Raw genomic sequence first — 20,624 nt, 5'->3', positions numbered from 1 at the left:
AAGTAGATGCGAGCGCGTAAGTGCAACAGTCGGCACCCACATCCCACGTTTGTGACATGCCAAACGTCTGGGCCTTGCCGCGTCGCCCCTCGCTGCCTTCACTGCGCCCCTGCCCCCCTCTCCCCCTCTCCTCGCCCTTCCCTTCGGGCCCCGCCCACCCCTTCTTGCTCCGCCCCGTTTCCAGGGAGCCGAACGGGGCCCAACGGCGCCGAACGGCGGAGTCGAGCGGAAACGAGCGAGCGCAGTCCAGCTGAGCTGACGCGAGGCTCTGGGCCGAGCGGGACGTACCCCGGCCTAGCGGCCCAACCAACAGAGCGGGGCCGAGCTGAGCCGAGTGGAGCCGAGCTGGGTCGAATAGGGTCGAGTGGAGCCGAGCGGAGCCGAGCCGAGCCGAGCCGAGCCGAGCCGTGCCTAGCGGGACTTAGCGGGGCGGAGCGCCGGGCCCGGGCTGTAGCCGCGGCCGCCGCCATGAAGCGGGACCGGCTCGGTCGCTTCCTGTCTCCTGGGACGGCGGGGCAGCGCGGGGGCTCCGGCGGCGGCGGCGGCGCCTGTGGCAGCGGCCGGACCCGTGGCCGCCCGGCCCGCAGCGGGCCGAGCGTGGACGAGGCTGCGGCCCTGGTGGCGGCTCGGCTGGGCTGGGGCCTGGCGCGGGCCCGCGGGGACACGGGCGAGGACGGCGCCGACGAGGCAGGTGGGTCCGGCCGGGCGCACGGGGGCGGGTCGCGGGTGGGCGGGCGGAGCCGGGGGCCCCCGGGGCCGCGGCGTCTCCCCGGGGACCACGTCCCCCCGGGCGTCTTGTCCCCCTCGGCGTCCCTGGGCCCCTCTGCCGACGAGGCCTCCCCCCAGGGAAGGGGTGAGAGCGGCCTCTGCCCGGCGTCCGGGGTGACGTTTCGCAAGGCCGCTGACCCTTCCGTGCCCACTCTCGGCTTATTAAGTAATTATTGCTTAAGTTTTGCAGTCCGAGCGGCCAGAGTCAATCCTGGTTTTGCCGTGTGCTCTGTAGCCTTGAGGTAGATGCTTAACGTCTCTGAGCCTGTTTCGTCTTCCTTAAAACAGAACTGAGTGGATAAAGTGCGAGAGGCCCTCGCCTGGCAGGTGGTGTCTGCGAGAACGTGCACATTGCTTTCGTGTGAGGGATTGTGTGCTCTCTCGTTGAATCCCCCTGGGGGTGGGGGTGGGGTGGCTTCGTCTACACTCGCTGACAGGCTCAGGGGGTAGATCCTGGAGGAGGCTTTTTCAGGGCTGGTCTCAGGAGCAGGGTTTGAGGAGGAAGAAAGTTTCTAGCTTCTTTTTTGAAGCTCTGTAGCTGTGAAGGCATTCAGTAAAAAAGTTTTGTGTATATATTTTTAAGTTTGTTTATTTTGTGAGAGAGAGCGAGAGCGCACAAGCAGGGGAGGAGCAGAGAGGACGAGAGACAGAATCCCACGCAGACTTCACATCATCAGCACAGAGCCTGTTTCGGGGCTGGAACTCAGGAACCCTGAGATTATGACCTGAGCAGAGCTCAAGAGTCCGACGTTTAACCGACGGAGCCGCCCAGGTGCCCTGTGTCTTTTCTTGGTTTTAATTAATTTATTTTTTGAGAGAGAGAGAGACAGAGCACCGGTTGGGGAGGGGCAGAGAGGAGGAGACACAATTCGAAGCAGGTTCCAGGCTCCGAACTGTCAGCACAGAGCCCCATGTGGGGCTCGAACCCACGAACTGCGAGATCATGACCTGAGCGCCCCAGGCGCCCAACAGCGCAGTATTATTAACTGCAGTCACCCTGCTGTACGATATGCATCGCCAAGATTGACTTATTTTAGAACTGGAAATTTGTACCTTTTTTTTTTTAAATGTTTATTTTAGGGAGAGAGAGAGACAGATTGAGCGAGCAGGGTAGGGGCAGAGAGAGGGGGAGATACAGAATCCAAAGCAGGCTCCAGGCTCCGAGCTGTCAGCACAGAGCCCGATGCGGGGCTCGAACCCACGAACCGCGAGATCGTGACCCGAGCCGAAGTCGGATGCTTACCCGACTGAGCCGCTTGGGCGCCCTGGAAATTTGTACCTTTTGACCATTTTCCTCCATCGTCTGCATCCCGTCCCGCACCCTCCCCAACCACCCACCTCAGGCTATCACCAGTCTGCTCTCTGTGAGTTTGGGTTTTTTTGTTTTTTTTTAGGATTACACCTATAAGTGAAATTGTATGGTATTTATCTTTTCCTGTGTGACTTCTTTCACTTAACGTAGTACCTTCAGGGTCCATCCGTGTTGTCCCAAATGGCAGGATTTTCTTCTTTCTTATGGCTGAGTAACATTCCATTGTGTGAGTGTGAGTGTGTGTGTGTGTGTGTGTGTATACACACACCCCCGCTTTTTTAAATCTGTTTCTCAGTCAGTGGACTCTTAGATTGTTACCACACCTTGGCTGTTGTAAATAATGCTGCTGTGAAAACGGGAGCACACCTACCTTTTTGAGCTCGTGTTTTCATTTCCTTTGGATAAATACCCAGAGGTGGAATTGTTGGTCCAAATGGTGGTTTTATTAATTTTTTTGAGGAACTTCCATACCGTTTTCCATAGAGGCTGCACCAGTTTATGTTCCCACCGACAGTGCCCGAAGGTTGCCTTTTCTCCACATCTCCACGACACTCACACTCGTCGTTTCTTGTCTTTTTGGTAACAGCCATCCTGAGAGGCGTGAAGTGACAGCTCATTGTGGTTTTGGTTTGCATCTGCCTGACGAGCAGTGGTGCTGAGCGCTCGGCCTCACACCTGGGCTCGTTTGCCTGCTGGTTGGCCGGCTGTATGTGTGTCTTCTCTGGAAGAATGACTGTACGTCTGCTGCCTGGTTTTTAATTGGATCGTGTTTTTGCTTTGGAGCTGTGTCAGTTCTTTTTGTTTTAGATATTAGTTCCCTAGATGCGACAGGCAGATGTTTTCTCAGGTTTCAGTATTTCTCAGGTTTCCCTATTTTCAGTAGGTTGTTTTTTCATCTTGTTGATGGTTTTCTTTGCAGTGCAGAAGCTTTCTAGTTTGATGTAGTCCCACTTGTTTATTTTTTTTGCTTTCATTGACTTTGTTTTCGGTGTCAAATCCAAAAAATGATCCCCAAGACCGATGAGGAGTTTACTGCCTGTGTTTTCTTCTGGGAGCTTTACGGTTTTCAGTCTCACATTTAGGTCTTTAATCCATTTTGAGTTTATTTTTGTTTGTGGTTTAAGTAATGGGGATCAAGTTTCATTCTTTTGCATGTGCGTGTCTAGTTTTCCCAACACCCATTTTTTAGAGAGAATGTCATTTCTCCATTATATATTCTTGATTCCTTTGTTGTAAATTAATTGACCACATACGTATGAGTTTATTTCTGGGCTGTCTTTTCTGTTCCGTCAACCTATGGTTTTTTTTTTTTGTTTTTTTTTTTTATGCTCGTTCTCTACTGTTTTGATTACTGTGGTTTTGTAATATAGTTTGAAATCAAGAAGTATGATGCTTCCAGCTTTGTTCTTTTTTCTCAAGATTACTTTGGCGATTTGGCATCTTTTGTGGTTTCATATAAATTTTAAGATTGTTGTGTTTCTGGGAAACCGTCACTGGAATTTTGATCAAGACTGCATTGAATGTGTAGATGGCTTTGGGTAGCGTGAACATTTTAGCAGTATTAATTCTCCTAATCTACGAGCACGGAATACTCATTTATTCACGTCTTCACTGTTTTTCATCAGTGTCTTACACTTTTCAGCATAAGGTTTTTCACCTCCTTGGTTAAATTCATTCCTAGGTATTTTATTCCTTTTGATGCAGTTGTAAATGAGACTTTTCTTGATTTGTTTTTCTGATAGTTCATTATTGATTTTGTATCCTGCAACTTCATTGAGTTTGTTTATTCTTAGAATCTCTTGGTGACGTCTTTAGGGTTTTCCGTATATAATACCATATTATCTACAAACAGAGACAGTTTTTTTTTTTTCCTTTTTTACTTACTTGGATATTTCTTATTTTTCTTGGTTCATAGCTCTGGCTAGGACTTCTGACACTGGGTTGAATAAAAATGGTGAGAGTGAGCACCCTTATCTTGTTCCTCATCTGAGAGGAGAGCTCTCACCTGTGAGTATGATGTTACCCGTGGGCTTATTATCTGTGGCTTTTATTACGTTGAGGTACATTCTCTCTATACCCAGTTTGTTCAGAATTTTAATCATGAATGGGCATTGCATTTTGTCACACACTTTTTCTGCATCTATTGAGATGCTCATGATTTTAATCCTTCATTTTGTTACTGTGTCACGTTGGTTGATACGTGGATGTCGGACCATCCTTGCGCCCCTGGAATAAGTCCCACTGGATCATGTCATGTGAGCCTTTTAAAGTATTGTTGCATTTGGTTGGCTAATGTTTTGCTGAGGATTTTTGCAGCCGTATTCATCAGGGATCTTGGCTTGTAATTTTCTCGTGGTGTCTTTGTCTGGTTTTGTTATTAGAGTAATTGTGGCCTTGTTCTAGATGCACTTAGAATTATCTGGAAGGTGTTCTGGACCAGAAGACCCTCCACTGACCGTATCTCCCAAAAGGCTGTATGTTCAGCTGGGAGCCCAGAGCCCAGAGCCCTGCCTTTGGCTCAGACATGGGCTTGTGTTTCTGGGATGCGTCTGGGGAAGTGCCGCGGAGGGTTCTTCCCCCTCAAGGACTGGGAGGATGGCAGATCCTGGGCCTCACCTCCCCAGGCCACGTTGCTGTCTTCCGAGGAGCACGTGTCTTCCAGCGCTCTGTGCAGCCAGCAGCCCTGCCTGACTCAGTGTCTTCTGTGCTTGCCCAGGAACAGGCCGGGCTCTTGCCATGGGGCACTGTCGCCTCTGCCATGGGAAGTTCTCCTCACGGAGTCTCCGCAGCATTTCTGGCAGGGCACCTGGGGAGAGCGCAGACAGACCACCCCCGGGGGAGCGCGTTTTCATCAGGGACTTCCAGCACCTGCTGGGGGTGGCTGTCCACCAGGACCCAGCTCTGTCTCAGTTTGTCTGCAAGAACTGCCACGCCCAGTTCTACCAGTGCCACGGCCTCCTCAAGTCCTTCCTGCAGAGAGTCAACGTCTCCCCGGCGGGCCACCGGAAGACTTGCACAAAGTAGGCGTCCCCTCCTCCTTTCATTTGGTGGGCATTCGGGGGCCAGGCACCCTGTGTGCTGGGGCTGGTCTAGGCACAGTGAGCGCCGGGGAACCTCTGCAGCGGGGAGCCGGTCCTGCTTTGGGCAGCAGACACGGGTGACCACCAGCGTGGCTGGTGTGAGGGAGACGGACAGACGTGCCCGGGGGAGGTGAGGGCTGCAGAGGGCCGTGGGTGCAAGGAGACAGCCTCTGGAAGTAGAAGGTCAGACTGCGTGTGGGAGAGGCGGCCCGTGACAGGAGTCTGGTGAACCTGCATCTTGTTCACGGCCAGCCCCGCTCACGGCCATGCTGATGCTTTACAGGGTCGGTGCCCAGCCCCCGCCAGGGGCAGAGGAGGGAGCGTGTCTGGGTGAGTGTGCCCTCGGCGTGTGGTCTGTGGGTTAGGCTCGAGGTGGGCTGGGTGCTGACCGGCCATGGGTGTGGCGTCTCTGTGCCTTTCCTCAGTGGACCTGATCACTTCGAGCCCCCAGGGCCTGCGCGACTTGGTGGCCTGGGTGCACGGACACGCAGCCAGCTGTGGGGCCCTGCCTAGCCTCCAGAGGACACTGTCCTCCGAGTACTGCGGTGTTATCCAAGCCGTGTGGGGCTGTGACCAAGGCCACGACTATACCATGGACGCCGACTCCAGCTGCGGGGCTCTTTTGCTGGACAGTGCGCTGGCAGTCAAATGGACATGGGACAAGGAGATGGCCCCGTGGCTCACCCAGCATCGGGGGTCCAACCCTACTGGGGCTGCCCCTCAGAGCTCCCAGGGCAGAGCGACCACAACTCCAGCCGAGACTGAGACCCTGCCCGGCGCGGACGCAGCCCCGCCTCCTTCAGATGTCAACCCTGTAGGGCCTGGCCTGTGCCCCGCACCTCAGCCAAGCTTTCCCCCAAGTGGGGCCCCAGGTAGGAGCTCCTCTGGGTTACTGGATCAGGATTCCTCGTCTGGAGGCAGGCAGGCCCGCAGTGGGGGGCGGGTGTCTGTGTTGTTATGGGCAGTGGTCACTGTGTTGCGTGCAGAGGCTCCGGGGGAAGTGATGAGGAGCCGACCTGAGCGACAGGGGGAGGGCCCGGGGACCCTCTTCCAGCAGTTTTTGTAAAGGCGTGCTCATCTGCCGTCTGGTCTTCCTCTCTAAGCCTGCTCGGGGCCAGGGGACCAAAGGAGGGCGAAGAAGGGGGTCCTTGTTGTGGGACGTGGGGGAAGACGGCAGCTGGGACCTCCGAGGCTCTTTCGGGCCAGCTGCGGGTCATTCCCTGGGTCTCCGCCGGCGTCCTGGTGACATCCCGGTGGGATTTGCGTAGATGGGCTCCTCTGCCAAGTGGCCAAGAGGGAACACAGGGCCATTGTGTGGGACCCGGTCCCACGGTGCTGTGGTGTGGGGGCAGCTGCTCACGGACTTTGCGTTCAGGTGGCGGAGTTGGCTCCCCCTCCCGCTTCCCTCAGCCTCTGTTTGTGCAGTCGCCTACGTGGAGCGCTGGGCTGCTCCTGTGGTCCAGCTCTTGGTGGCACTTTAAAACGCAGCTGCCCAGATGGTTGAGAGAGAGAGAGAGAGAGAGAGAGAGAGAGGGAGAGAGGGAGAGAGGAGAGAATCTTAAGCAGGCTGCACGCTCAGTGCTCAGCCCAACTCAGGGCTCCATCCCATGACCCTGGGATCGTGACGTGAGCCGAAATCAAGAGTCGGACTTGCAACTGACTGAGCCACCCAGGTGCCCCAGAACTGAACTGCTTGGCCTTTTAAACTGCGTGCATGCAGTATGATATTAATGGTTTGATATTAATGTTTCTTTAATGTTTTGGAACACCCACAAAGTGTGAGTCGTCCCTGCCTGACACAGCTGGATCCGAACCTCTGGGAAGGGCTGGGCTTGCTGACGTGAACCATTGGCTCGGGTTTCTGATGCCTGGTGCCGTCCGTGCCTGTGCTAGAAATGGGGGTGGCCTGTTGGGCTGTGCAGGGACCTTATGGGGGGCGGGACTGGGAGGCGGGTGGGATTTAAGCCTGGAGGACCCCAGGCTCCCCACAGGGAAGGCTCTGTTGTCCGATGGGCACACGCCTCCTTGCTGGGGAGCACTGCCTGCACTGTGTGTTGGTAATGGGAGCCTTGTTCTTTGTTTCTCAGGGCGGTTGGGTGAGAAGCAGGTTCCGTCTTCAACCTCGGATGATCGGGTAAAAGACGAGTTCAGTGACCTTTCTGAGGGGTGAGAGAAGAGTGGGTTTAAATAGCCTAACATTCCTCCTTGGAAAATCAAACTCCGCCAACCTGTGTGCTCTCTGCCTGTGTCCTGGCCGGGGCCCTCTCCCTCTCTCAGTTGGAAGGAGACGAATGGCCGAGGGTGCTTCCAGGCTCCTTGTTCCTGACGTGGGCCTCCTAGACCTGACGTATCTGGAAGGGGAGCACGACCAGGGTGGTGTGGAAGTTAGAGCCCTATGGTTACCCCTTCGCTGCTGCTGCCTTGTCTCCTTCAAGGCCGTGGTTTCGTGCCAGCCAAAGATGTTACTAAAATGGGAAGTTGGTCTCTGGCCTTGTGTCATGACGGGATCGTGACTTGGGGCGGAGGCTCTGTAAGGAGAACGAGCCACTGTTGGGGACTGTTCGCTGCTGGAACCGCCTCCTGCTTGTCAGCTGAGAACCACTCATGGTGGCTACCACACACTGGTCGGCCTTCACCCCCTTTCCACACTGCCACGTAATCTGTGGCTGGAACGCAGGTGCACCCTTGTCCAAACAGGGAGAAAGACAGCACGATTTGTGGCACGACTCCTGTGGGGTGTCTGTCGATGGTGAACAAGATGCTGGAAGAACCCAAGTGGGTTTGCTAGAAACACCCCCGGGACCAGGAGTGGTCGCAGGCTGTCCTAGAGGCCGCCGGCCAGCCTCGAGTCTCGTGCAGATGAGTGGTGGCCTGTGGGGGAAGGCCGTGCCCTGCCAGGCTTCGTTCCATCTGCTGCCCTGCAGAGACTGTGCAGTTACTCACACTCGAGGGTAAAGGTCATGGATGCGCAGATATTTTTCTGGCCTTTGTGACTTTGCAAGGTGGCCAGCTGACATCTGACCTGTCAGCTGGATAGGTGCTCCCAGTTAGGGGGAGTAGGTGCCTCATAATCTAAACGTCCACTTCTGGAGAAGCCCACCTCCTTGAGGTCTTCCTGTGCTGCCTGGGGCCCCAGAGAGAGACTCGACAAGTTCAGGGTCCTGGTGTGAAGGGAGTGTGGCTTCTGGGGGATTGTCGGCTTGCGGGACTTCAGTGACCCTGGCCTGCCCTTTCTGTTAGGAGATGTGATCAGAGATTTGGGGATTTTAGGTTTCTTTAGACCTTTGCAGGAGAGCTAAAACACAGAGTATGGAGATTTGGTGGTGTTTGTAGACAGGAAGTGTCACTGGAGCTGTCACGCACCCCAGGCCTCTGCTGAAGGTGCTCTCTTCTTCCCTAGAGACATCCTGAGTGAAGACGAAAATGACAAGAAGCAAAGTACCCAGTCATCAGATGAATCCTTTGAACCTTACCCAGAAAAGAAGTAAGGAGGACAGTCCTGCCGCGTGTCCTTGGGGTCTGGGAGGGGCATCACTGGGAGCCTAGAAACCTACGTCTGCCTGGTAGGGTCACCGGGCAGGAGTAGTGGGGGCAGGGGATGGAGGCTCATCCTTCCCGGCCTGCCCTCGCTCAGCACGTTTTCTGCTGCTCTTTGGCCTGACCCCCTTAGCCCGTTGAGTGTGGCTTCTCGGGGGTGGGGGAGGCTTTCCTCGTTCAGTGCTAGGACCCGGTCTCAGTGGCACGTGACAGTGGCAGGAGGCCTGTGGCTGTGACTCAGCCTCATTCGGGGAGCTCCCGCCTTCCTCTCTGCCAGCCCTAACCCTCGGTCACACCACACTAGTGTCTCCCATCGGCCACGGGTTTCCCGCAGGAACCTCCACCCTGCAGTTCTTTCTGCTTCTGTGCCAAGCAAGGCCCTCAGAGGCTCGGGCCCCAGCCCTGCAGTTCCTCTCAGATCTGCCTCTGGCACTGATTTCTGTGCCACCTCTTTGGAGAGTTGCTTCTGTGGCCTTGTCTTGACCTTCCCTTTTCCGAGATTTGGGTTTTCTCTCTGGATGTAGCATCCTGGTAGGGAAGGCTGATGTTTACTTGGGTCACTTTTCTCCCAACCTCACGCCCAGGAACACCCAGAACACCTGCGCATAATTGCTGCCCCACCTGAGCGTTAGGAGCATTTCACAGTAGAATAAAAACACGAGAGTGCAACAGTATCACCCAGGAGGACGCAGCCCAGAAACAGAAGCCAGCCTGACTTTCCTTCTCCTTTGGGCTCTGACGTGGCTGTGGAAAGAGAAACCGAAGCCAGGCTCTGCAGGAGGTGGGGCCAGCTGGAGTGGGCTGACCACAGCTCAGAGCCAGCACAGTCAGGCCCGATGGCCACGTTGTCCCTTAGGTACTACAGTGTGAGTCACAACTGGAAACCTGGGACAGGGCCTCTGAGCCTCCCTGGTGCACGGGACTTTGTTTCAGCAGACATACCTGTCTGGGTCCATAGCTGGGGCAGATAAGAAGGGACTTAGGATGTGTTAATTAGGGCCCCGCGGCTCCGGTGAGAAGTGAGAGTCAGGAGCCTGAGTGACCGAGGGGGAGGAAAGGGAGAGCAAGGAGCAGGGTCCTCCATTGTCTCCAAGGACTTTAGCCCATACCCGTCAAGGACGCACTTGTGAACCCACGGGCTCTCTGAAGCCGCCTGCTCTCAACAGACGTGTGATCTAGCGTGGGAGGGAAATGATGACTCCCTGGTCACAGTGTGGCTCTGACAGGGTGCCTGAGCCGCACAAAAGAGGGTGGAGGCCAATGAGGAGGGGACACACGGCAAAGCCTCAAAGAACAGTTGTTAGATAAGGAGAAGAGGAGAAGCCCGTAAGGTCATCAGAGAGTTTCTTTTTGTTTATTTATTTAAAAAATTCTTAACGTTTATTCATCTTTGAGAGAGAGAGAGACAGAGCATGAGCGGGAGAGGGGCAGAGAGAGAGGGGGACACAGAATCCCAAGCAGACTCCAGGCTCCGAGCTGTCAGCACAGGGCCCGACGCGGGGCCTGAACCCACAAACCACGGGATCATGACCTGAGCCAGTTGGAGCACTTAGCTGAGCCACCCAGGTGCCCCTGTATTGCTTTGTCTCTGATGTCACGTTTAAGAAACTGTTGTCACATCAAAGGCAGCGTTTTCTTCTAAGAGTTTGAGCGTTTTAGCTCTTATGTGTAGGTCTTTGGTCCATTAGGTCATGTATGTTGGAAAGGAAGGGCCCACCTGCATTCTTTGGCCTGTGGACATCCAGCTTTCCCAGCACCGTATGTTGAAGAGACTGTCCTTTCCCCATTGAGTGGTCTTGGCACCCTTGTCAAAAATCAGTTCGTTTTTCTTGTGATGGTCTATACTTGGTCTCTCAGTTCTGTTCAGTTAGTCTTTATGTCTGTTTTTCCGTGCCAGAACCACACGGTTTTGATTACTGTAGCTTTGTAATTTTGGAATTAGGGAGTTTGAGTCCTCCCGCTTTGTTTTTCAGAATTATTAAGCTATTCCATATCCCTTAAAATTCCGTGTGAAACAGAATAGCTTTTTCTGTTTCTGCAAAAAACACCACTGGGTCTTGATAGGGATCAAATCTGTAGATTGCTTGGGAAGTAATGCCATCCTAACAATATTAAATCCTGCAGTCCATAAACGCGGGATGTTTTTGCACTTACTTAGGTCTTAATTTCTTTCAGCAGTGCGTTGCGGTTTTTAGCATACAGGTTTTCTACCTTCTTGGTTAAGTTTGTCCCTAAGTACAGTATTTTCTTCTTTTTGATGCGGTTGCAAATGAGTTATTTAAAAACTTTCCATCTTGTTCACTGTTAATGTGTAGAGGTAGAACTAGTTTTTGTGTGTTGATTTTGTACCCTGCCACTTTGCTGAACTTGTTTATTTTTGCGTGTGTGGATTCTTCAGGGTTTTCTACATACAAGATCATACCGTTTGTGCGTAGGGGTAATTTTCTAATAGCAGTGGTGAAAACGGGCACCTTTACTTGGTCCTGACCTGAGGGCAAGGCTTTGAATCTTCCACCGTTGAGGATGACATTAGCTCTACACTTGCCATATAACGCCCTTCAAGTTCCCCGTTGTTCTCGAGAGTTTTCCTTAAATCCCCGGATCGAACAAGTGGGAAGAAAAAGTGTGCATGTCTCTTTAAATCTTCACTAGACCCCCACAGGGGATTAGTTGCTGGGCCTGAACTGGTCCCTCAGGGACCTGCCAGACTGACTGGGAGGTCCTCACTGCCCGCTCACAGCTCTGTCCCCAAGACCACACTGTTCCCTCTGAGCCCCCGCCTGGTCCTGGAGCTGGGCGCCTCCCAGCGGGTTCCAGAGCGTTGGTTCTGATGTTTTTCTAGCCTAGTGGTCGTTTTGACGGGGGGACTGACCCCTGAAGCTTCTCCACTTCACTGTTTAGCATGACGTCTCCAAATAACGTTTGGTTCTGACGTTTCAGGAGTGAAGTTTGTCCTGAAAACCCCCTCCTGTAGCTAGCGTGGTCCCCGTCCCCACACCTCGCCTTCCCGAGGTAGCAGTACGGAGTCTGGGACTTTGCTGGGGGTTGTTCCCGCCCTGGCGCCCGGGGGTCGGTCCGAAGGCCACCAGTGAGCACGGAGACGCGAGCAAGTTGCCGTGGGAGCCTGGCAGGAGCCCCACCTCTCCCGTTTGAGGAGGGAGAAGCGTCTCGGGGTCTGATGACGTCTCTTTTTCTTTTCCCCTCACAGGGTCTCTGGTAAAAAGAGCGAAAGCAAAGAAGCCAAGAAGGCCGAAGAACCAAAAATGCGCAAGAAACCGGGCCCCAAGCCGGGCTGGAAGAACAAGCTTCGCGGTGAGAGGTGAGGGCCTGGGGTGGGGGGCAAGGGGGCGGGGGGGGGGAGGTCGCCTGTCGGGGCGGCAACTCCACGTGTGCCGTGCTCTGCAGGGAGGAGCTGCCCACCATCTACAAGTGCCCTTACCAGGGCTGCACGGCCGTGTACCGCGGGGCCGACGGCATGAAGGTGAGGAGGGGCGGCGCCCTGGGCGCGGGGCGGCCTTTGTAGCTGGCCCGGAGGACCGGACGTCTGCGTGGAGCCCGGCGTAGACTTGTCGCCGAGGGCTCACGCGGGCCGGGGCCCGGGGGAGCCCTCCGCTCTTGGGAAGGGCACCCGCCTCTCGTCGCGTGAGGAGTGGTTGCATCTCTTCCTCTGAGGGGGCCGCGCAGGACCCGTGGGAGGGGGTGACCGTCCCGGCCGGGGCGCTCAGGGCCCTGCTGTCGCCCCCGCAGAAGCACATAAAGGAGCACCACGAGGAGGTCCGGGAGAGGCCGTGCCCCCACCCCGGCTGTAACAAGGTGTTCATGATCGATCGTTACCTGCAGCGCCACGTGAAGCTGATCCACACAGGTACGGGCCCCGCTCTGGCACACGCTCACCTCCGCCGGCCCGTGGGCCAGCCGCCCTTCCCAGGGGCCTGGGGCCGTGTCTGGCCGCCTCGTGGGTCGGGCAGAAGCGGCTGGAACCGGCAGTGAGGAAACCCCAGTGCCTTTTCTGCACGTGACGACCCCGCGCGTCCGTCACGGTTTGATTCCCCTCCGGTTTTAACGACGTGACCCACACCCCCAGGTTTTAGAAAACCCAGAGCTACACGTGTGCCAGATTCCGACCACTGCTGCTGCTCACAGAGCCGCTCTCCTGAGTTGGCAGCACCCCCTTTAAAAGACGGACGCCTGGGTCAGTCGGGCACCCAATCCTCGATTTCAGCTCGGGGCGATCCCTGTGTCGCGAAGCTTGCTTGGGCTTCTCTCCCCCTCTGCCTCCTCATGCTCTTGCTTGCTCTCAAAAATAAAAAACAAGACTATTAAGGAAGAAAAGGAAGATTGATGCACTGAATCTGTATTTTTAAATTTTTTTTTAACGTTTATTTTTGAGACAGAGACAGAGCATGAAGGGGGGAGGGTCAGAGAGAGGGAGACACAGAATCGGAAACAGGCTCCAGGCTCCGAGCTGTCAGCACAGAGCCTGACGTGGGGCTTGAACTCACTGACTGCGAGATCATGACCTGAGCCGAAGTCGGCCGCTTAACCGACTGAGCCACCCAGGCACCCCCTGAATCTGTATTTATCCCTAAACTGTAATTGTACACATAACTTAACGGTAGGGGCATCTGACCTGGGCGTTTCAGTTGGTTGAGTGTCTTGACTCCATTTCGGCTCAGGCCATGACCTCATGGTTCATGGGATCGAGCCCTACATCAGACTCTGAGCTAACAGCACGAAGGCTGCTTGGGCTTCTCTCTCTTCCTCTCTCAAAATTAAAGAAAATTATTCTTAATGTTTATTTTTGACAGAGGGCGAGCAAGCATGATCAGGGGAGGGTCAGAGAGAGAGACAGAATCTGAAGCAGGCTCCAGGCTCTGGGCTGTCAGCAGAGCCCAACGTGGGGCTCGAACCCACTAACGAGGAGATCACGACCCGAGCTGAAGTTGGATGCTTAACCGACTGAGCCACCCAGGTGCCCCGGAACTTAAAAAAAAATTTTACTGTAGGAAGTCATTCTGGTTTACTTTTTTCACTGAGCCCATTTTATGGTTGGGTCGTATTTGTTGGTTTCACAGTGAAACCGTTTTCCTGTGTTTTTTGTTCTAAGCCTTGTTGGACATTCCCTTAAATTGGGTCTTCAGGCTGCTGGTCTCAGTCGAGACCCCAGTGATCACAACGATTAGCAGTTTTCCTGAAACACCCGAGAGGAGAGCCTAAGCTGTAAAGGGGGATCGTACCTAGCACAGGACAAGCCCGTGTGGGAAGCTGTGTCAGGTGCCTGTAGATGACTGAGCAGGTGGGATTGGAAATGGCAGTGAGGCAGAAGCTCGTGGCCACCACCCCAGGTGCATGTCCAGGAGGAGAAGGGACTGTTCAGTTTTTGTCCAAGAGCCTAAGAAACTGATCTCCAAAGTAGACGTCCCCTCCCCCACCAAGGGCCCAGTATGGTCTGTAGAGTTTGTGAGGTGGCAGTCGTCTGTGAAGCTTTATAGACTGGGCTTCCTCGAGGAACTTCTGCTCAGCGGATCTAGTTTCCCTTGAGGAAAACAGGCTTCAAATGGACCCATCTGATGAAGAGGAAGTCCCAGCGAGATGACATTTTCAAGCAATTTGGAGGGCTCTATTATTAATAAGAAACTCTGTATTAGAAATGTTTTTCATTGGGGCGCCTGAGTGGCCCAGCCGATTAGGCATCTGACGATTTCCGCTCGGGTCACGGTCTCACGGTTCAGGAGTTGGAGCCCCGTGTCGGGCTCTGCGCAGACACTGTATGGAGCCGGCTTGGGATTCTCTCTCCCCTCTTTCAGATTTGAAAAACTTTTTTTAATCTCTGAATAAAATTAGATCTGCACAGGCCCCTTGCTTGGGCCTTGAGTGTAAGGAAAACACCACGTTGGGCCACCAGGCCCCCGGGGAGGGCTGGGCATTTTCGTGCCTGTGTTCATGCCATCTCTGGTCCTCTCTGGTCCCCAGAGGTGCGGAACTATATCTGTGATGAGTGTGGCCAGACCTTCAAGCAGCGGAAACACCTTCTCGTCCACCAGATGCGCCACTCAGGAGCCAAGCCTCTGCAGTAAGTGTGGGGATGGGCACACCTCCGCATGGCCATGCTTCTGGCACCCACGCCCTTGCTCACCTGGCCCTGTCCCCCAGGTGTGAAGTCTGTGGGTTCCAGTGCCGGCAGCGGGCGTCCTTGAAGTACCACATGACTAAACACAAGGCTGAGACCGAGCTGGATTTTGCCTGTGACCAGTGTGGCCGGCGGTTCGAGAAGGCCCACAACCTCAATGTGCACATGTCCATGGTCCACCCTCTGACGCAGACCCAGGACAAGGCCCTGCCCCTGGAGCCACCATGCGGGACTACGGAGGGCCAGGCTGTGAAGCCGGAGCCCACCTGAACTCAGGCGGGTAAATGGGGTTTAGACGGTTTCAATAGTTCTTTCACTTGAGACCTGATGGCACAGCTTCGCCCGCTGCCCTGGAGCCCCCATGCCGTGTCCCCTCACCTGTGTGTCAGGAGGGCACTGGACAGCAGTACGGTGAAGGGGGGCTCACCGTGCAACTCCCGTAGCCTTTCCAGCGTCCGCTCTGGGACCAGCATTTACCCACGATACTGACCTTGGGGCCAGATGGATTTTAAATCATTGATTCCTATTCCCCACTAAAGCAATCAAGGAGATTTGTAATCCACTTTCTAGTGCAAGAGCTCCGTGTTATGCTTGTAATAAATTATTTACAAAGGAGCCGGGCTGTGCGCCGCGCAGGGTCCAGTCAGAAGAGCCGGGGCTCCCGGTAGAGGTCAGCATCCGGCCCGGCCTGCCGTCTGCTCAGGAGGGCGGCCCTCACGTCCGGGTCACAGTCCGCACTGGTGGCCAGCAGCTGCAAGAAACCGACTGTGCTCAGCCGAGTGCAGCCCCCAGACACCCGGGGCCTGGGGACAGGGAAGCTGGCAACCACAGCCCAGCAGGTAAGTGGCCACAGTGCAAGTGCCGCACCCCCGGGTTCTCCTCTTAATGGAAGTGCTGTATCTACAGCACTCTCGTTTGCTCTTCGACACACACAGCAGAGTGAGCGTCTGCGTGTTACCTCGGCCACGTTTGAGAAGCTCTCTTTTGGGCATCTAGGTATTGACCGCAGCAGAAAACGACGAGCTTCTGTTATCAAGCCGACAGGGTCACCCTGAAGAGAGGACAGGTAAAGCCACAGGTCAGGGGATCCCGTGATGAGTCAGGATGCCCCCGTCTGCTCACCGTGCCACTAGGGGCTGGGCTGTCACAGGCCTCAAGCCCCGGAGAGCTGGCTGCACGGGGCTGTGAGGCGTGTCACCTGCCTGGCCCCGGTGCTCCCGGCTCCTGCTGGCTACGGTGGAGAGTGCGCTGGTTTCCCCGGCCACGAAGAGACGGATCAGCTTTAGGTACATGTCGACGGCAACGTGCAGGAAGGCATCCTCCCTGGTGAGGGCGTCTTCGTCAAAGTAGGAGAGAAGGCTGAAGATAAGGAGACACAAGTGACTCTAAGACCTCACAGAGGTGAGTGGCAATCACGGCGGCTGCTCATCTGAGGAATGACGTCACAGGCATCTTTCCCGTCTGGAGGGAGACACGCCGTGGTACTGAGATCTAGGGCCGGGGGAAGGGGAGGACCACCTCCTCTGACCACGCACGACCCTGCGGGCACGAACTCCTTCCCGGATTGCTGTGGCAGCAACCCGGGAAGTCGGTGCAGTTACCTGTAGAAGGCGAACGGCAGCAGTCTGACGTGCTGATCTGGGGCCAGGCGGAGGAGGACGTGGCCCAGGCCGCCACCTGCAACACCGAGAGGGGATGGCTTTAGTCAGCTCCGTGGGTGCCCGCCTACCCTAGGGTCGGCAAGTTCACGGAACGTCAGGAGCCTGGCGACGAGGGGCGACGTCCTCATTCTGGAGAGCAGGGCTGGTGGCGGAGGCAGGCAGACCCCCTGTCCCCCACCTGAAGGCCTAGCGGCACCCTGGGACTCAGCACCCCCATGGGATTCTTTTGTCCTTTAAATGAGTTTATTCTGCATTTATCCCAAGATGTGGCTTAGGTATTTGGCAAGAAGATACACTTTGGGAAATGAGTTAGTAAAGTCAGGCCCAAGGTCCCGTTCTTAATCATCTGAAAGTTATTTCTGAAGAATTAAGAAGTGGGGATCGCAACCTGTCTCTCTGCTGGGTCACCTGTGTTCCCGGATGGCTAACTAGGACAGACGCAGGCCGTCTCCTGCTATCAAGTCTCAGTGGCCTCTTACCTGTCTCTGTCAACTGAAAGAGCACCAGCCAGGATACCCTCCTCTTCTCCAAACACCCCAGAATCTCAGCACAAATGTCCAAAGCCTTCGGGGTGTCAACAGCCTGTGGCCCACAGAAGAGGGAGCCTGACTAGAAAGTCGTGAGTATCCGCACAGCCACACACGCTGGGGAGCCTTCGTGTGTCCTGTGAGCCTTAAATGGTGACTGTAGGGGGAACAGGCCAGGGACCCTCGTGCCTGAGTCCTGAAGTAAGACCTCAAAGGACAGGCCTAGGGGTTCTCGCTTTTGAGAAACCCTTCAAGACAGAGGTTCCGGGGCTGTCCTCCCAGACACCTACTGAGGAGGTCTCGGGGGTGTCATGCAGGCCCGCGGTGGGAAAGGTCACCTTACCCGACGAGGTCTTCCGTGTGGGGTCAGATGTGATGAAAGCAGGCCCATTAAGGAAAAGAAGAACAGGAACACCACCAGCTGCAAACAAAACAGGTGCACTTACAACATTAAATTCCTGGGGCGCCTCATGGCTCGGCTCAGCTCAGGACCTCACGGTTCATGGGATCAAGCCCCGTGTGGGCTCTGCGTGGACAGCTCAGAGCCTGCTTGGGATTCTCTCTCCCTCCCCCAAAGTAAATACATAAACTTAAATAAATTTCCCTACACTGTATCCTCAAAAAGTAATTCTAAGTAAGGACATTGTTCTTTTTTTCCTGTAAGTGGATCTTATGAACAAAAATTTTAAAGAGACGATTCGAGAATAAATTTTTACCGACTGGGTCATTTTATATAAGCCTTTAAACACGGCTTGCACAAGTGACAGCAGTGAAACACCAGGCTGTTGCTGTCCCTGAGCTGCAGGGAACTACGCCCAGCCCAGCCTCACTCCTTGGCTTCTTCTGAAGAAGTTTATAAAATCCCTAGAGAAAAACCCACACATCCCACCCTGACCAGAGGCAGGGGCCCACCTGCCCCAACCCGCTGGAACACACCCTGGCTGGGTGGGGTCTGTCTGGACACTGTCCCCTCAGCTCACACAGGCCTGGGAGACTTGGAGCCACTAAAATCACTTTCAATAAAATAAACTTAGAAGAAACTCCCTTGTGGGTTTTTCCACATTAAATTATAGTTACCAAAAACCTCAGGCAGGTGTATATGTCCAGAGCCTAGACAGGCTGACTTTTAGGTTTATTTAGAGAGAGAGCGTGCAGGCAGGGGAGTGTCAGAGAGAGGGAGAGAGAATCCCAAGCAGGCTCCATGCTGTCAGCACAGGGCCCGATGGAGGCGGGGCTTGAACTCAGGAACCCTGAGATCATGGCCTGAGCTGAAATCAAGAGTCAGACGCCTAAGCGACTGAACATCCCCCCCACCCTCACCCCGGCCAGGTGCTCCGACTTTCCAGTTTACCAGTGCTTCAGCTGGGGAGACCCTGGAGGGACCCCGGCTGTGCAAACAGGAGCGCAGAAGGCCCCACGGGGGCAGCGGCTTGTGGAGAGGACACGAGTAAGATCAAAAGGGAACTTGATGGTCAAGTATTACTAAACCAGTCAACCTGGTAAATTTCACTTCCTCATCAAGTCAGGACGACCCCGCCCTTCCTGTCTCTCCTTGGAAAAGCCCAGTTCAGGTGAACCATGAGAAACGCAGCTGGTCAGAGCCCGGGTCAGAAGCAAGCTTGCCGGAAAAGACAAGTGAGAGAATTTCGTATCTTGCCTCCTCTCCTTGGCAGCCCAGCCTCTCCAGCTGGCTCTTGACGCTGTCTTTCCCGGCTCGCTGGATTTCGAAGTAAAGTGCGGCAGCAGAGAGCCAGGCCGGGCCAGGCGCAGGGGATGCCGGGTCGGGGAGGAGGCAGCTAGGAGATAGGGACGTGTGTCACCACAGAAGCCTCAAAACCCCGTCGTGGTCGAAAACCTCCAGTCCTTGGTCCCGTAACCGTCAGGACACCAGCCCTGCCCACCTTCACGTCGTGCAGGGAGGGGCTTCAGAGCCAGCAGAAACAAGGTCTGTGTCCCCAACAACCCCCGGCAGAGCCCTGTGCCTGTGTCAGGCTCGTCCCTGGCTTAGAGACGGGTTTCCCATCTCCTTAACGGGCTTCTGTGCTGTGGACATGGGGACGGGTGGGGCCCGGCCAGAGCACCTGGTCCCGACTAGCTGAGCTTTGCAAGAGGGTTGCGATGCACAGGCCTCTGACCTGGACCCCGCCACTCAGACCCTCGGGTTCTGTCCCAGAAAGGGTTTCCAGCAGGTTCAAAACCAGGCCAAAAATGAATGGGATATAATGCAGGAATTTGGCCTTCCTGGTCTTCTGGGACTTCAGGCACTCGTGACCCTGAGTGGTACGCGGGGCACCTCAGGGATAAAGGAGGCTGGGTGGGGTGAGCTCCTCCTGACTGCCTCTAGGAACACCGCTGTCCCCCAGTCCGGCGGGCACCGGAGACCGCCAGCTGGGCAGACCGGATCTGCCTCTCGAACACATCCCCGTGATGCCGACACTGTCAGTCCTGGGCCGACTGCAGACGTAAGAGGAGAGGAGGGGCGTAGGTGGGCAGCAAAGCTGGGCAGGGGCCTGCTAACATCAGTCTTTCCCGAAACATTCTCGAGCTTCTCAGACAGGAACCTGCTAGGTCGCGTCTGTTTCTTCCCTTTCTTGGCAGACCTGTCCCTGTGGCCTGTCAAGGCCAACGTGTCCATGGAGATAACCCAGTGCAGGTCCCAAAGAACAGCCTCGCCCCGTCCCCTCGTCCCTCTTACCTCCTGCCAAACCGCTGGGCCTCCCACAGTCTCTGCAGCTCCTGGGGCAGTGGGCCCTGGAGGCATCTCCTCCACCGACTACGGAGTTCGGGCTCCAGACGTGGCCACCACAACTTCCAGAGGAGAGAGATTACCAGTGAGCGGGTCCCGGGAGGCTCCGCCCGGACACCTCCTCAGTCCCGCAGCCAAGATGCTGAACCCTCAGGTGACCACTGAAGACCGGAGCCCACCCGCCAGTGGGCACCGCTCAGCGCGGCGCACGTCCCACCCACGCCTCCGGCCTTCGGGTGGTGCCCTGTGCACTTGAGTCCATGGCAGTGCCAGGAGGGGTTTCTCTTCCTCTGCAGATAACACGACGGAGCGGGTGTTTGACACACGCCACGGCTCTCGCAGGGAACGCCACCCAAATGAGCCACAGACTAAGAGAAAAGTGGAGACCCTCGGGGGCGCGGCAGCTCGGCTCCTGTGGCTGCCAGAGCCTGGGCTCCAGCTGATGAAACCAGGGGAGCTGCCTGTTGTCAGGAATCTAAGAGCACAGGGCACCGGGGGGGGGCCTCTGGATTTCAGCTCGGGTCGTGATCTCCCGGTTCGCGGGATGGAGCCCCGCGGTGGGCTCCGTGCTCACAGCGTGGAGCCTGCCTGGGATTCTCTCTCTCAAAATAAACTTAAAAAGACACCCGAAGGAAGCCTACGCTCTCAACCTGAGAACGTCAGGCCACTCGAGGGCCAGGCTGAGCGCCTCCCTGAAGCCCCGAGACGGTGGTCTGGCGGAACAACGGGAAACAGGTGGGGGACCACAGGCAACTAGGGGTCGCCTCGTGCCAACGCGGAACCACAGTGAACCCACACCCGCGTTCCCTCCCGGCAGGCACAGGCAGGGAAGCCTGCCCTCCTACGTTCTGCTGGGTTCTCTT

At 55.6% G+C, this 20,624-nt stretch overlaps 2 protein-coding genes across 16 annotated transcripts in view; one reads left to right on the top strand and one right to left on the bottom strand.

Moving 5' to 3' along the window:
* Positions 1-5: 5 nt before the first annotated feature.
* On the top strand, positions 6-20,428 carry ZNF276 (zinc finger protein 276). 6 transcript variants are annotated; one of them, XM_030299016.1, is made up of 13 exons: positions 196-691; positions 4,797-5,100; positions 5,444-5,490; positions 5,586-6,032; positions 7,248-7,326; positions 8,561-8,644; positions 11,906-12,016; positions 12,103-12,178; positions 12,445-12,562; positions 14,671-14,770; positions 14,851-17,451; positions 18,345-18,960; positions 19,360-20,428. In XM_030299016.1, exons 1-11 carry the CDS (start codon positions 469-471, stop codon positions 15,095-15,097), a joined length of 1,836 nt encoding a protein of 611 aa, XP_030154876.1. In that variant the 5' UTR covers positions 196-468; the 3' UTR covers positions 15,098-17,451; positions 18,345-18,960; positions 19,360-20,428. The 6 variants fall into 6 exon arrangements, with proteins under 6 accessions (XP_030154879.1, XP_030154878.1, XP_030154876.1 ...); XM_030299015.1 differs by having other exon boundaries at positions 18,345-19,477; positions 19,614-20,428; XM_030299017.1 differs by having other exon boundaries at positions 18,345-19,915; positions 20,058-20,428.
* Positions 15,366-20,624, bottom strand: part of FANCA (FA complementation group A) — a 61,095-nt gene continuing 55,836 nt past the window's right edge. For 4 of the 10 annotated variants that reach the window (XM_030298998.1, XM_030298999.1, XM_030299005.1 and 1 more), the window contains 7 exons: positions 19,711-19,823; positions 18,673-18,811; positions 17,359-17,436; positions 16,968-17,070; positions 16,429-16,504; positions 16,030-16,186; positions 15,366-15,878 (listed from right to left, as the gene is read on the bottom strand). In XM_030298998.1, coding sequence (XP_030154858.1) covers positions 15,471-15,878; positions 16,030-16,186; positions 16,429-16,504; positions 16,968-17,070; positions 17,359-17,436; positions 18,673-18,811; positions 19,711-19,823 — 1,074 coding nt within the window. In that variant the 3' untranslated portion in view covers positions 15,366-15,470. The other 6 variants (XM_030299000.1, XM_030299001.1, XM_030299003.1 and 3 more) reach the window with 6 other exon arrangements.

Source organism: Lynx canadensis, chromosome E2, assembly GCF_007474595.2.
Source record: "Lynx canadensis isolate LIC74 chromosome E2, mLynCan4.pri.v2, whole genome shotgun sequence".
NCBI classification, from domain to species: domain Eukaryota; kingdom Metazoa; phylum Chordata; class Mammalia; order Carnivora; family Felidae; genus Lynx; species Lynx canadensis.
The sequence above is the reverse complement of the archived record's forward strand: the minus strand, read 5'-3'. Positions and strand labels throughout refer to the sequence as shown.

What these genes read in the sequence shown, in the direction of transcription:
- ZNF276 (XM_030299016.1), top strand. Translation starts at nt 469, where the DNA reads ATGAAGCGGGACCGGCTCGGTCGCTTCCTGTCTCCTGGGACGGCGGGG. An exon ending in AGAGGAGGGAGCGTGTCTGG is followed by an intron (nt 5,491 to 5,585) that starts GTGAGTGTGCCC and finishes GCCTTTCCTCAG; the next exon opens with TGGACCTGATCACTTCGAGC. An exon ending in AACAAGCTTCGCGGTGAGAG is followed by an intron (nt 12,017 to 12,102) that starts GTGAGGGCCTGG and finishes CGTGCTCTGCAG; the next exon opens with GGAGGAGCTGCCCACCATCT.